The 15,382-nt window shown below is 34.3% G+C and overlaps 1 protein-coding gene across 3 annotated transcripts in view; it reads right to left on the reverse strand.

Annotated features, from left to right (window-relative positions):
* Positions 1 to 483: 483 nt before the first annotated feature.
* The window catches only part of LOC126831099 (sodium/hydrogen exchanger 9B2), a 38,168-nt gene continuing 23,269 nt past the window's right edge, over positions 484 to 15,382 (reverse strand). For 2 of the 3 annotated variants that reach the window (XM_050561722.2, XM_050561723.1), the window contains exons 2-11: positions 10,949 to 11,433; positions 10,606 to 10,693; positions 9,195 to 9,377; positions 6,970 to 7,145; positions 5,032 to 5,138; positions 4,412 to 4,573; positions 4,167 to 4,275; positions 3,487 to 3,623; positions 2,911 to 2,988; positions 484 to 2,508 (exon numbers count right to left, since the gene is read on the reverse strand). In XM_050561722.2, coding sequence (XP_050417679.1) covers positions 2,353 to 2,508; positions 2,911 to 2,988; positions 3,487 to 3,623; positions 4,167 to 4,275; positions 4,412 to 4,573; positions 5,032 to 5,138; positions 6,970 to 7,145; positions 9,195 to 9,377; positions 10,606 to 10,693; positions 10,949 to 11,417 — 1,665 coding nt within the window. In that variant the 5' untranslated portion in view covers positions 11,418 to 11,433 and the 3' untranslated portion in view covers positions 484 to 2,352. Of the gene's footprint in view, positions 2,509 to 2,910; positions 2,989 to 3,486; positions 3,624 to 4,166; positions 4,276 to 4,411; positions 4,574 to 5,031; positions 5,139 to 6,969; positions 7,146 to 9,194; positions 9,378 to 10,605; positions 10,694 to 10,948; positions 11,434 to 13,640; positions 13,665 to 15,382 lie in introns of those variants that run through there. The other variant, XM_050561724.2, reaches the window with a different exon arrangement.

Genomic DNA, 15,382 nt, shown 5'->3' on the forward strand with positions numbered 1-15,382 from the left:
TGTGCTTTCATTGAGATTTCTTGTAGCATCCAGCTGATCATTTGGGAAATATTCCACCTTTTTTCTTGGATTTTCCCCCTTATTGTTAGTTTGTTTTCGTTTTGAAGAAAATGATTCATTTGCTTATAGTTCAGTTTAGATACTTTACCCAATGTCAATCGAGTCCAAATTTATGTCACTCTTAATTCTGCGTCCTATGTCTATGCAGCAAAAAGAAATAGACCCAAAACGGCCCATGCTGCGAGTTGTCGGTCTGTCAATGCTGTTGATGTGAAATGGTGTGAAATGGGGCCAAACGTCCCACGTTTCTGCACATGTTATTATGAAGTTGATCACACGATTGTGCCGGCACAAAACCAAGCAATATGTGTAAATATGGACCCAATGGTAATAGGACTTTTGCCTTATCTAATTCCACTAGAAAAAATGGGGATCTATAATTAAGAGTTATCCCCCATACATATCATCTAGACACACGGCAAGAATTTTTCAAAGAATATTTATATCATTCTAAATCACATATTATATACAAATACAAAAGTATCATTCAAGACATTTACAAAAAAAGCACAAATCATTTGGAACACATTAATGAACACATTAATATTTGAATTAAAAACGGTTTAGAAAAACTCGTCCTTAAAATCATACGATAAATCAGTTGATTATTGCTAATAAATGTTAATATTTGTAAAATTACATGAATAATAAAAGTCACTAAAGTACCGGGAGGCATACACTGAACATCGTGTCGGCTGGGTTTCTTGTGCAAGTTTCTGACAGCTTGAACATTATTATTGCCTACCCTTAAGGCATATGAATATCATATGAATATACTGTTATATCTTTTTAAATATATTATTTCTATATCTTATATATTATTATATTGCGTTGACCAGAACAGTGCCAACTGGACGTTCCAAAACCATCACGTATATCAAAAAGTCGCAGTGACATCACAGCTTGTCTATCTGTTCATATATCCGATCTTCAAATAATAAGACAATTTCTCGATTCTAAACTGTTTTGTCTACAGGCGATTATGGGTTAAAATAAATAGTTAGATTTAATTAATTCACTTTCTTCAAATTCACCATGGAATCTGGGAGTTAAGTAGGTAAATGAGTAATGGATTTACATACGAAGATGTAGGCCAAATTCCTGCCATACAACTTGATCATTTTTTAAGAAGTCGGACACAACTGACCCTTTTCATAATTTTGACTTCTCGTCAATAAAATTAATTTTATACTAAACAAAATGGAATGTTGTAAATTGATATGTTATGAATATTAAATATAATAAAATATTTTCTATTGTTACATAATATTATCTTATATAAAATTTCTTATACACTGATTATAATATTATTTACAAATACAAATTCAACTATATATGTATTATCAAAATTAAAGTTACCTTATCAGCACTTAAATATAATTTGGATACATTCTATATTAAATGTTTTAAATGCATATTCCGTATCAGGCAACCGGTCTAGGGCTTGTTTGAATGCTTATTTTCTTGTATTTACATTCGCGATTTTTAGATTTAGTTTTGTTTAGGTCAACGCCACGTATCCAGGTAGGACTTATTAAAGACACATTATTCAAGAGGTAAATCTGCACATTGCAGGTCTTTCTTTAGGCCTTAAATGTTATATAGCTTAGACATTTATTATCATGGCCATAATCAACTCTCTATGTCATCGGATGACTCTGATTGTATGTAGATTAGAACGGTTCGGCCATTTAATGATTTATTTTTAAAATTGTAAAGAGAACGACAAGAGAGAGAATCGTGTTTTAACGTCCACTCGACACAAACTAGGTCATTTCGGGACTAACACATGGTTCAATTTTATTTCAATAATTCGCTTGCGCGTAGAGGTCTTTAGCAGTGGGAGGGAACCGGAGGACCCGGAGAAAACCCACGAGGTTGGACAGGCGATCCTATTCATTGTCATGTACAACCGGGGAATCGAAACCACGCACGTTGACTCAATGACAGACCTCATGACACAGCGCGCACGTGCTAACCATTCGACCATCCAACCACCCCGCTAAGTTTCGAATATACCAGTACCCTGGTTACGATAATTAACAATCAATGCACATATCTTGTTAAAACTACAAACAGTGATAACTGGGCTTAGAATAAAGTAATTTGAATGAAATTTTAAATATATTCATTTTGCATTATCTATTTTTGAACTATTATAGCAAGAACGGCCAGCCCTTTATCTAAATATTACATTACGTATCTTTAAACAAGAAACATAATATATTTTAGATCTTAAAGTCTATTGCTCTATACATTAATACCCAATGGTTGCGGTAATATTTCACTTTATTATGACTTCTTTTCTTCAATATCATCTGGTGGCGTTCCTTCTTCTATATTAATTTCCAAAACCTCCTTTGTCAATAACCTGGGAGCGGTTATTGAGATGGCTAAGGCACCCAGTGGGGCGGTGATGATAATGACTAAAACTGCCATAGCTAGTACCTGAAATAGGGATAAAAACAGTAGTAGTAGAAGTAAGTAGTAGTTGTGGTAGTAGTAGTAGTAGAGAATATTGCTAAAAGCTGGCCAGTACGTAACAAAGACCAGTAGGATGTGATAAATAAAGCACCATCCATAAACGTAAGGGGCCCGTGACGAATATGAGCTATGGCACTTCCCATTACAACCTATAAACAGGACCCCGAGGAGATAGTGGCAGTTAGGACCAGCAAGGGGTTGACTTTTAAGTGAAATTTTAACGATCCATGTGAAATTTTAACGATCCATGTGAAATTTTAACGATCCATGTAAATTTTAAATTCCCATGTAAACAGAAAACCAAGAGAAAAGAACCCACTGGTATTCTAAATGTACATCAATATTTTATAGTTTGTTTACACTCACCTTTGTGCCTAGTTCTATTAATTCTGGATCTCCACCCTTTTCACGGGCTGTATCAAGTGCTACTGAACCCACAGCAGCCTGGAATAAATAGATGTTATAATAAGTTTTAAAAAAATCGCTATAGTACAGGTTCATATTTATACACAAAATCACCCATATATTTTGAAATGCTAATGTTTCAGTGAGCAAGGCGCTGGCTTTCTAAACCGGGGTTACTGGGTTCGATCCCTGCTCAGAAAGTTCTTCAGAACTTTCCAGTTTGATTTCAACTTTTCAGTCGAGCAGTACTGTGTCTGACATGGAAAATTGGACCCAGTCGTTCACCCGTAAACTAGTCGACATGCACGAAACGATCCACTGATAATATTGGAATGTGATGAAAAGTATCTGGAAACGCCGCTGTCCGGGCTCGCGTATGCACATCTTCATTGACCCGGTTGGTGCAGAAAAGTAGGATGTTAAGCACTACTTCAGTTCATTTCATTGAGCAGTATTTGATGTGTACAAACTATGCAGATGGCAATTTATTTTAAATAAATATCGATACTACATGGCGTAGTTGATATAGTTACCCACCTGAACAGTAGCTTTTGGTAACCATGCGAATGGAACAAATAATTTCTCTCTCAGATTTAAATCAGTTCCATACATAACCAGAAATGAAACCACAACTCTAACAGATAAACCAATAAATAAAACACCGATTCCTGCACCTGTAATCAGAAACAGAAAAGGCAATATGATGAACTATGTCCCACCGATTCCATATTATTCATCAATATAAGTTTTGTACCAATCTTATTATAATACTGTTAGAAAGCGTGCATTAGACTTCCAGCTTGTTGCACCATGGATTGGAAATATACGGATAGACAGGAAATACCTAGCCTATAAACAAGGTTATCACTTACGTGTACCCACACCCTTCTCAACTCCTCTTACGCATACAGACATATGTATGGTGGATGTGGTAGTGTGTGTAAGTGGATTGGAGGGGTTGGATGGGTAAAAATCACAGGTTTATTTAGGAAACTGCAGTGTGCACGTATTCAAGTAGAAATGCTCCAGTTGTGTTATATAGCTAGTTGGGATATTATTGAAGTGACTGATATGGTGACCGAGGCAGCGGATATATTCTGTTGCATATTCCGTCTTCATTAGCCCTGTTGGTGCAGCGCATTAGGACAATAAAACACATTTCATTTGTGTTGGGCTTTAGTGTTTGTTAGTTATGATGACTTAGTCATGATTCTTACCTATAAGATCTACTTTTACTTTTGTTATATCGACTTCTGCACCAATCAGACCAAATAACAAAGGTTGAAATATCTGCCATAGTCTGCCCATTAATGTAGTCACAGGATTCTTAACAAAAATAAAATAATTGTAATTATTTCGACCGTAAATGAGATTAGGATACATTCTCTTACATTTGCCAAATGGAATCATGAAACCAGGCCAATAATGGTTCGGGTTAAATATAAGTATTCAAGAAACTTACAGCTCCTGTCCAACCATGTCGTCTCCATCCATGAGCAGCAACAAATGCTAAAGTTAGACAAGCCAACGCACCAGCTCCTGGCAATTCCAGTGTTCTACTTCCAAATACAGAAAACAAACCACCTCCAAATACCAGAGCAAACCGATAAAATACAACTCGACTCTGAAATCATATAATGTACTATAATAATTATTCAAAGTATAGTCAGCATAAAATTTCTTGCAGAAACTTTAGTTCATCGGTGATGTAAATATTTAAGCCCCGCCTTCATTTCTGAATGTTATCTAATGTTGGGACATTTATTTGTCTGAAACTATATATCCACTCAGCTAGGTATATAATTCTGTAACCAGTTTTCTTGGGGTTAATTTTATCAACGCATGTATGATTCATTGTAAAATATGGAGAGAAAGCTAAAATAACATTTTCATTGTACACTCGTTACTCAAATATCAATTATAAATTAACAGATTTACTTATGTAACAAATGAAAAGAGTATTTGGGGGTACTGGCAATACTATGGAATCAGTCGAGATGTCCACCTTCCCCACTGGCCAATATAGACTGCACTATCATGAAACGATCCATCCTTTCTCCAAAATATAAATTGTATACTTACACTATTAGGGTTAGGAAGATACCAGCATATTACACCATAAATTAAACCAAACGTCAGACCAACAACAGCTTCTATCGGTCCATGTATAATGGTCATAGTTAAATCACCTATAGAAATAAAGATTTATATAAGTTCTTGGGCATTCTTTCATTTTTTATAAATCTAAAATACTATCCCACCCCACCCTCACACACACACGTACACACACAAAACTTGAAATGATCCGTTGCACATTTGACAATTGACACGCATACTCGTAGTCCAACATTAGGTAACTGCCAATTATTTTTTTATTTTTCCAAGAGAAATAACAAACACAACAATATAGATGATAATATGATAATATAACGTCACATGATAATATTAATAAGATGAGAAAGTTTTGATGAGATAAAAAGCAATGATGTCATGAATGATCAGTCTCTTGAGGATAACCCATGAAAACCTGCTTAAATTAAAACTAGGTTTATTCCCAATGGGGAAATTGGAGGAGGATCAGGTCATGTCATCATAAAGGTACAGAATCATTTATGAAAGATGAAGGGTGAAATATGACAATAAATAGTGATTTGTGTGTGCACCGTAAGGGTTGTGAAGTACAAAGAGGTGTGAAAGACATTGGAGTATACATACATAAACAAACTAAGACATTTGATTTATTTTGCTAACACGTATTTATATTTTTTTAATTTCTTAAAAGTGACAATGTTCTCTATTGATTTAAGTTGGTTTGGAAGTTCATTCCAGGCCTGAATACTTGAATAGTAAAAACTTGAATATTGAGTATTATTTTTGCATTTTGGTACAACATAATTTTAAATGCTTCACCTAGTACTATGTAGATGACCATCTCTGACCAAGCGAAGATCGGCTTTCATGTACACTGGAGACCCATTATGAAACTTTTTGTGACAATGGTTCAATTTCAGTTATTTGACACTATATTTTCAAGATTTAAACTATTTAGATCTTTATACAGATTTTGGGTAATTGAATCTCTGGGATATAAGGCGTGTATGAATCGGATAACTTTGTTGTAAAAAAAATTCAGTTTGTTCTTTAGCTTCTTGTTTAAGCCTGAGAACCAAGCTGAGCATGCATAATCTAAGTGATATTGTATAAGAGCATTGGTTAATAATTTCCTAGTATACTTTGTTAAAGACTTTTTCGATCAAAATAAACATTTCAATCTGGTATTCACCTTTTTAATAATATTATTAACTATTCATTCACAAGAGAGATAATGATCAATATATTATTATAGACCCAGATACTTTACACTCTATGTTGCTTGAATGACGTGATCATTACACACCATTTCAAAACTACTGGTTTTCTTTAGAGCCAAATAACATACATTCAGTTTTACTTAAATGAAGGGACAAATTATTGTGTACTGACCAATCTGAACAAGCCTTTAAGACATGACAAAATTTTACAGATACTATGTCAGGATTTGAATGGGAAAACAGGACGGCACTGTCGGTAGCATATAGGATTAATTTACAAGGGACATGTATGCTAATGATCATGACATTCACATATAACAGAGGAAAAAACAAGGGATCCAGGATACTGCCCTGTGGAACGCCACAAGGAATGTCCAAGGTTCTGAGAAAGTTTTACCAACGTTGACAACTTGTATCCTGTTGGAAAAATATGAACGAAACCAGCCTGTGGATCGGACGTTGATTATTGCAAGCGTTTTACACAAGATATTATGGTAGACTGGTTCTCATACCCATAGTCCAAAATGAAGACAAGATAGAGTATAACAGTATTATACATTATAACTATTAGGAGATTTAAACATTACTTCAAGGATATGTCTGCAGTGATCATATGTTTGCATTAATGACTCTGCCAACGATATTTGTCACCTCCTTGTATGAATGTTACTGAAATAACTCTTATTAAACATTCAATAACTATGTTTACCTTGTGAAAATGCTATACCGAGGGCAATGCCAAATCCACTGATAGCTAATACATCATCTAAACTACCAGCAGCAATAACCATTGTAGGTATACCCTTATTTGTACCTAATTTCTCCTCTTGTAACTTTAACATACTAGGTACAACTACAGCCGGTGAAACAGCTGAATGGATAAAACTGAAAAATTCCAAAGATATTTTATTATGTTAGATAGGCCGCTGTATCCACAGAAGATTATCTAAACCTAATGTTAATTACCAGGCCGGTTTAAGATCTTTAGAGGCCCCATTAGCACTGAACAGATTATGGTGCTCTAACATATTATGTAACGTGTAAAATAATTTTTTTATCTTTCGAAATCCCAGATAATTTCATTCATTGTTTGTGGCTATGCTCCGCCATTTGCAACATGGTAAATCGGCCACTAGAAATAACACCGTGGTGCACCCCACCCCTTACCCCTTCTCGCGGTACTTAAAGGGTGTATTGCTTTATTCTCTGGAACATTAAAATAGACTAAAATGGGTCCAAAAGCATAAATGAACGTATATAAAGTGATTTACATTCAATAACTATAGTTATTTCTGATCATTTAAGTTCAGTGAAATGCGCGAACATTTCAAATTGAACGACACTCGTTTTCGCCCGCTTTGTCTATTCTACACATTTGTTATTCATATATTGTCGATTGTGAATCAGCCATTACTAATTCATTCCGCATTCTCTTGTAGATAAGTTTTTCAATGTTCATTACAAATGGCACCGAACCCCTAGAATACACGACTCGTTACAAATGGCACCGAACCCCTAGAATACACGACTCGTGTACTGATTATAAAATGTTCATTATGCGTTAATACTGGAAATTGAGATCCAATATTTTCACGGCAAGATAACAACATCAATATTGATTGAAATAGACAAATATTGACTTTTAAATCTTGTTTTTTAATTTCAAATATGATGGAAAATGATGGAGTTAGAGGTTTAGCTCCTTCAATGTTTAATCTGGTGTGACAGCTTGAATTTAGTGATTTAAGTGATTATTCGTTACACTTTTTGATGTTTTAACTATGTTTTAATAATTAACTATTTTGCAGATTGAATATTGGCCTTTATATGATTGGGATTTCTCTGTATCATTGTTATTTTAATTTTGTACCTCTTATTAAAATTTTTTACAACTTCACAATATAGCCTATCTGTTTATTACTCATATTAGGGATTTAAGGTCACGTGACTAGCATGAAATCTGAGAGCCAGCGGCTGAAATATAGCCTCCTTCAATTTACGATTCTGAATTATTATTTTATTTAAATGTACATGTATTACTAGCAATTGTGTTGTAATAGTTTAATATCAATCCCATAATCTGCAAAGATTCAGGCCCAAAAATTATCGAAATGTAAGCGAAATTATCGTTTATATACGCGGTCTGCCGTCACGCGACCGATGATTTTCCATCAACGCGAATAGCTACAGCTCACTTTATCGGTGAATCCGCGTCTTTGTCAATTTGTGTTTCTACTTTTTATCGAAATAAACAAACAACAGAAACTCGACACCGTCTCCTGATATAATAATACTGTAAATATTGGTAGATAATAGTGTAGAAACCGATTTGACCGTAAGAAAATCTTAGGGGAAATCCTATCACGGGGAGTCGGGATGCACACCGTGTCCATAACGGTGTGAGCTGACTCCCACAACTGAGCATGCGCTAAACGGTAATCACACACCAGGTACCATCTCACACTGTCACACCGGGGATGTTAATGGATTTATATTCTTTTGTCCAAATAATTTTAGGACCAAATATTTAATCGCACGTGTACATTAAATATGGCTTTATCGCATTGTCATTTATCCCAATCAGAGCCGGGGCACCGATATGCTTGGAATTCCCGTTAACCAACATCTAGGAAACATTTCCGAACGGTTCAAATGATTTAGCTGAAACTTTCAGTGGACTTCGTCACATTTCAGTGTTTAGTTTCTAAGCTTAAACCCGCTTCTATCAACGGGTACCACGGGAAGTCTGGGGCTACTCTGGTGAGTGTCATTTAATTCCATAAATAGTGTCACATCATAACAATAAAATAAAGCTCAATCGCACAAACAGTGCAGCCATGAATATTATGATTAGAATAAGTCTTTGTTTAAATATGGTCTTTACAATTTCGACATAACATATTCTTTTTTGTTGAGAAAATCAGTTTAACGTACCCAAGCATAAAAGCCCATGACCAGGGAAAGCCGAGTATACCCCAAGCAGCTACACCAACGGTTAATGCTTCAAAGATACATGGTAAAGCTGCCAACCGCAACACAACAAGGGACAATTTCTTTAATGCTACGGGATCAAGGCCCAAACCAGCTCGAATCAAAATGATGACCAGGGCTATAGCTCTGTAAAGAAAGAAAGAAAGAAAAAAGTTTTACCCAACTAAATCAAATATGTTTCTCTGCTATTTCTAATATATCAATAAATATAGATTCACTCACAACAGAACACTTAAATATTCAAGTAAATGTACCAATAATTGAAATTCTTATTGGAACAAAGAGTAGGTCGAACACTTTTTTGCGACAAACACAGGAAAAACTAATTCATATGTGTTTGATGAATATGTTTTTGCTTCAAGATAGAGTAAGAAAGAAAATATCCTGTTTTGGTTTAAAACGCAATCAGATGTTTTCTTGTTATTCATTTCTACGATCCTACAGTAAACTGAAATGAAACGAAATGAAATGAAATGGGGTTTAACGTCCTACTGTTCTGCTCCTATACTGGGCTAATGATGACGGGTATACGCCATACAGTGTGCTATGAGGGAAATATTGCCCGGGCAGCGGCACTATCGCCTACTCTTATATCGAATTCCAACTGCCAAGGGATCTTTTACGTTCATTCCAATGTTTACAAGGGACCTCGGTTTTTCGTCTCATCCGAAGGACTAGACAGCTGTCCTTGTCAGGCCCTCCGTCCTGCATCACTGACAAGGGGAAACCACGTCGGAAAATCGGGATGAACTTTTACGGCCAATGCAGGGATCGAATACCCGACCTCCAGGCTAGCGAGCCAGCGCCTTACCCACCTAGCCAGAAATGAAACGAGCTTTAAAGTAATTAATTTGACCGTGTATAAATATAATAAATTTTAAGCTTTCAAGCATCTTATTTAACATAATCTCCTATTTGCTCTCTATACCATACTGTCAACAATTTCAACCTCTCAATCTTTGGAGGATGCAAGAACTTATGAACCAGAGATAGGAAACTGTTACCATATAAAACTTCCGGCTTCGATCAGTTATAAAATAAATTCCACGTCGGACGTTAAGTGTGGTGATAATAATCCAAATCTAACGACCAGAGCTATAATTTGGTGGACATAGTCTGCACCTACATCGTCCCTTTCGAGGCGGCGTTATTTGACAAAGGGCTCTTCGCGGAGATGTAAACGAAGTGCTAAAATCGCAATCTGTGATTTAAACAATGCAACAATTACGGCACTTCGATTTGGACAGTGGCATTAGATAATCTATCGAAAAATGAGTAGGCTATATTTATTCATTTGTTGTCATTGAAAATAACTGTTTAAACACAATTCTTAGTAAATACTATCTCTACTTACCTTAATGATGAAGACCATTGTTTGTCTATACTCTCAGCAAAGTTAACTACTGGTACATTTCTAAGTAGACATCCTAGCAATAACATGCCTTAATAGAAAAACAATATATAACATTTAATGCCCCATGTTATTCTTGATGCATTCTCAGTCACGATTACTATATAACTGCGAATGTAATCTATCTTAAAGAGACAAAAACAATTGTCCAAATTTCTACCAACAGTGGAAGTTCTACCTTCAGTAACCGTGTTACTCACGGCAAATTAGACTATGGAATACAATGAACTAGTTGAATCTAAATCAGAATGTTGTTGCCTTTTGATTCTTTATTAGCGATACTTACCAAGTAATGGAGGTAGTCTAATCTGTTGTACGTTAAGTCCACCGATAATACATAGCGGAAACAGAATAATCATTCCAAAATAACTGTGATATGGTAGAGCCTCTTCTTCGACGATTGACCACACTATAGCCCACAAAATAACTATTGTAAGTATAAATACCAGCCATCGAGCTGCTCTTCCGTGAGGAGGACATCTTAATCCATACACAAATCTATCCTTTAAAGTCGGATAATCGGGAAGCGGATTATGTGCTGTTGTAAACGGACGGCTTACTTTATCGAAACAGTTTTTAATCTTTCCACAACATCCACCGGTTGATTTCGATTCACATTCGCCCTCTGATTTTTCACTTCTTGTACATTCATCAAACGTCTGTAAACTCGATAATCCATTTATTACATCTCCGTTGTCTTTCAAAAGCGTATCTCGAATCGCCTTAGTTTCCTCGTTATCCCCGTTTGCTGCCATTCTGTGTGTGTGTCACCTGTGAGGAGATAATGTTACAGGTGATAACTTAAAAGAAAGATAACACACAAGTACTAACACCTTTATTTTAATTATAAAATCGAAACACACAGAAAGGAGATTAAACCACTATAGCATACATGTATGTAACCCGTTGAAAACATAACGAACTCTGGGTTCCTATATTATTGACTGGCAATATAAACACCCGGGGTTGAATGGTCTATCCTTGCAAAATCGCAATACTTAATAAATCAAAAATCAAAAGATACAGATCAAAGAGAACACATTTGCAAGTAAATGCTAAATAATATAAGGTATTAGCTCGATACAAATAAAAGTGTTACTGTCTGTTGATTTTTACACCAGATCTATACACTGTGAACACAACCCACTGCATAAGTGTTAAATTCAGCATTTTAAGAATTAAATTATACGACCCCTCATCATATATGTTTATTTTAAAAGACATTCTATTTTGCTTGGTTTATATAGAAATAAAATATATAGTATTGAGAAAAATGAGGACGCGGTCAATAGAAGGTTTTTTGGGTTTTTTTACATTCAATTTGACAATATTAGTTGGGGGCGGCGTAATACATTTAAAAGATTTATCGGCAGTTGTCACATGCACAATTAATAGCCATATAATATAACATATTTTATAATAATATGCTGGGGTCTTTTACTGACCTCTTTCAAGACAGAAACGGGTTTAAGAATTGTGTTTCCGCATTAAAATCTACACCTTTTAGGACATCCTAGTAATACGGTAATATCCTTGTATCCTTATAACAGGTTCTATACTGCATGTATCACTTATGAATTCATGAAATACCAAGAAAACAAATGAAAAACTCCACCAGACAATGTACTGTATAAATATATGGACTTCATCATTATACAAAACACCTGGTTTTATTCTACTCATATTACAGGACTAGCCTATCTAAAAATCGATTAGATAAACTGATATGAGATTAAATGTTCAAGTAGTTGATGTTACTGATTAAGCTTTTCTTAGAATAATATTAGACCATGGGATTTTGTATTCATTTAATAAATGAAGCACAGAACTTGGCTAATATTTACAAACATTTTGTCTTTGTCAAAGACCCACATTTCTAACAAACTATTTAACAGGGTTTTCAATAAATGTAAACACGTTCACTTTAAAATGAGGGAATTGTAAACTCGTTAACTTTTAATTAGTGTCAAAATGTTATCTTGAGATTTTCATAGCAGTTACACTGCGGAGACTATACAATCGGTATATATCTATATTTGTATAGATGTGGTACACACTGACATTCATAATTTAAGGGAAATCCAATTTGTTAATTGCTACCATTATAATATCGGATTCAAAATATTAACCAAAGCTTCCTTATGTCCATGGGTTGTGCCCACGACTACGGACAAGAGATTTCCATTCCTTTTTAATTATCCCAAACTGAATATTATTTTACTATACCCCTAAAATTAAATTATTGGTCAGTGCACATGAACTTATTTGTAACGTTAAGTATACATTGCAGATACATCGACGAAAGAAAGAGAATGTATGTTTAAATATGAGTAGTATTTAAGAAAACAAGTTGTTTAGTTAATAAAAAAAATTAAATTATCATACAAATTATTGTATTTCAAAAACTAAAACACCTGGGGAGAAGATAAAAGCACAATCTGGACCAAAAATAACTAAATTTTAATTTCTCTTGAAATAATAGAAATATTTTGGAGAAAATAAGTTTATTTCAGGTTATTTGTTCCGAATGATGTTATGTAGAGTATTCACGTATGTATAGGTATAAGTTAGATGTTTTATGCCCGTTTTGTTTTTATACACACAATTCAGTACATGTACACTCAAGCGTGTTGCTTGTCGTTCGTGTGTACGTAATAAAATATATTATTATTATATGCTATCAAACTTCTGGAAATATATATGAGAGCTAATATAAATCACTTCAGTGGTCATATAACACCGAATTCCACGAGTTGAGACACCCCGTTTTAACTTCCTATTAGTGCAACTGTACTCTAATATTAAAAGTACAGCTTTCATTGTGATTATTACAAAATTCACACATGTTACAATTTTACACAGTTTCATCACTTAGGACAAAGGATCATATTTCAATGTGATCCACATTATCATTTACTGATATCTCCCTAGAAGTCTTATTTTAGATTCACTAATACTCATGTATAGTATTTTCTTACCTTTATAATTCTCTTTAATTGCCTTATTTTTGAAGTTTTAAAATCATTGCAAATTCTTCAGTACGTTTGTTCAGTTCACTTGTCCTCACTAAATACGGGGTAAAGCAAGGGTGTGTGCTTTGGGGAGTCCACTTTATTTAACGAAGTAATGTAATCTAAGAACGTAATGATTTTAGTTGGTTGTTTTTGAATTCTCCTGGGAGGACCACCTCATAAATCAATAAACTAAAGAATGAACGATAGGTCATCACTATTATTATTTATAGCTTCTGGGTAATAATGCCGAAGGGTCATAGTAAAACAATGGACCATGATGAGTTATGGCCTGCTAATTTGGGACATATTGACATAATTTTGTTGAGATTTTATTGTTCTTAAATCCACGTAAAATTATAGGACCAAACTGACATCTGACAAACAAATAAAATATTCTTAAATACTCTCTTCTATTATCTGAAATATCTATCTTATTATAAATGTATATGTATATAGAGAAAATAGGTATGAACCATGGTATAAAATACGGTTATTGTAATCCACGTCTTAATAGAAAAAAAAAACATTTTTAAGCCCATCGCCGATATGGGATACTTTTGACGACTGTTCGTCATATCGTATGAATCTCAGAAAAGATTTAAAAACACAAAAAAACAACAACAACAAAAACCAAACAAAACAGGTTGATTTGGATATCTCCCAATTCCATTTTATTCAAAGCGACGCAATGTTTTAATATTTGTTTGTATTTCGCTACTTAAAGGAGCTAAATCGCCAATATTGACACAAATGGGTCGCAGCTCATATAATAATGCAATATGAATGTATATAAACTGATTTACATTCAATCGTTTCCATTTTTACTCTAATTTCAAATCAGTTATCTTCGGCGAAACACGCCAGAAGTTTCAATCAAATGGCAATCTCTAGCTGTTTTTGCGCATGCTCTCCAGATAAGAATACGGCCTCACGGTTTGACATGACTAGTGGAATATGTCTAGATTCGTTCTTCGAGTCCCTTGTTACAAATGGCGCTGAAACCCATGCATGGTACACGATTCGTGTACCAATGGTAAAATGTTTATTTTGTCTTAAATATTAGATATCAGAAGCCCATCAATCAATGTTGATTTAAATAGACAATTAATTCGTGTTTTCAATGTCGAAGACTTTGGATGATACTGAGTTAGAGACTTTAAACCATGATGATATCTCTGGTGGTTATCTGTTGTGACGAATGTCGCGCACGACGAATGGCATGCTTACACTTTTCTGATACCCGAATATTGTCAACAAAAACTTCTTTAAAATCTATTCTGCGTATTTGAATTAATTCTCATACAGGTATATGACCAAGCTATTATGCTTGTCCGAATATTGTATATAATGCGGGAAGGATTTAAATTTATGATATTTGATGAATCTAAATATTCGCATTTTAAAACATCTTAAGTTATCAAAGTACAGTTTGTGTATACAAAGAGTGAACTGCTTTGTGTTATTTGCATAGTCATCATCATTGATCGATATTTATAAGGGGTTCAATATGTCTTACTTAAAGATATAGAATATCTTTTATTTATGATTCAATAGAACTATACATATTTCTAATCACTAGTGAAAAAGTAGTGACTCTTATCTAATTTCAGTCATTCTATAACAGACCTTATTTATAGTAATTTATGGTGTGTTTCTTAAAGGAGGATTATGAAATGAAGTCCACAAATCTTCACGAAATTTTGAAG

The sequence above is a fragment of the Patella vulgata genome, chromosome 8 (assembly GCF_932274485.2).
Source record: "Patella vulgata chromosome 8, xgPatVulg1.2, whole genome shotgun sequence".
NCBI classification, from domain to species: Eukaryota; Metazoa; Mollusca; class Gastropoda; family Patellidae; genus Patella; species Patella vulgata.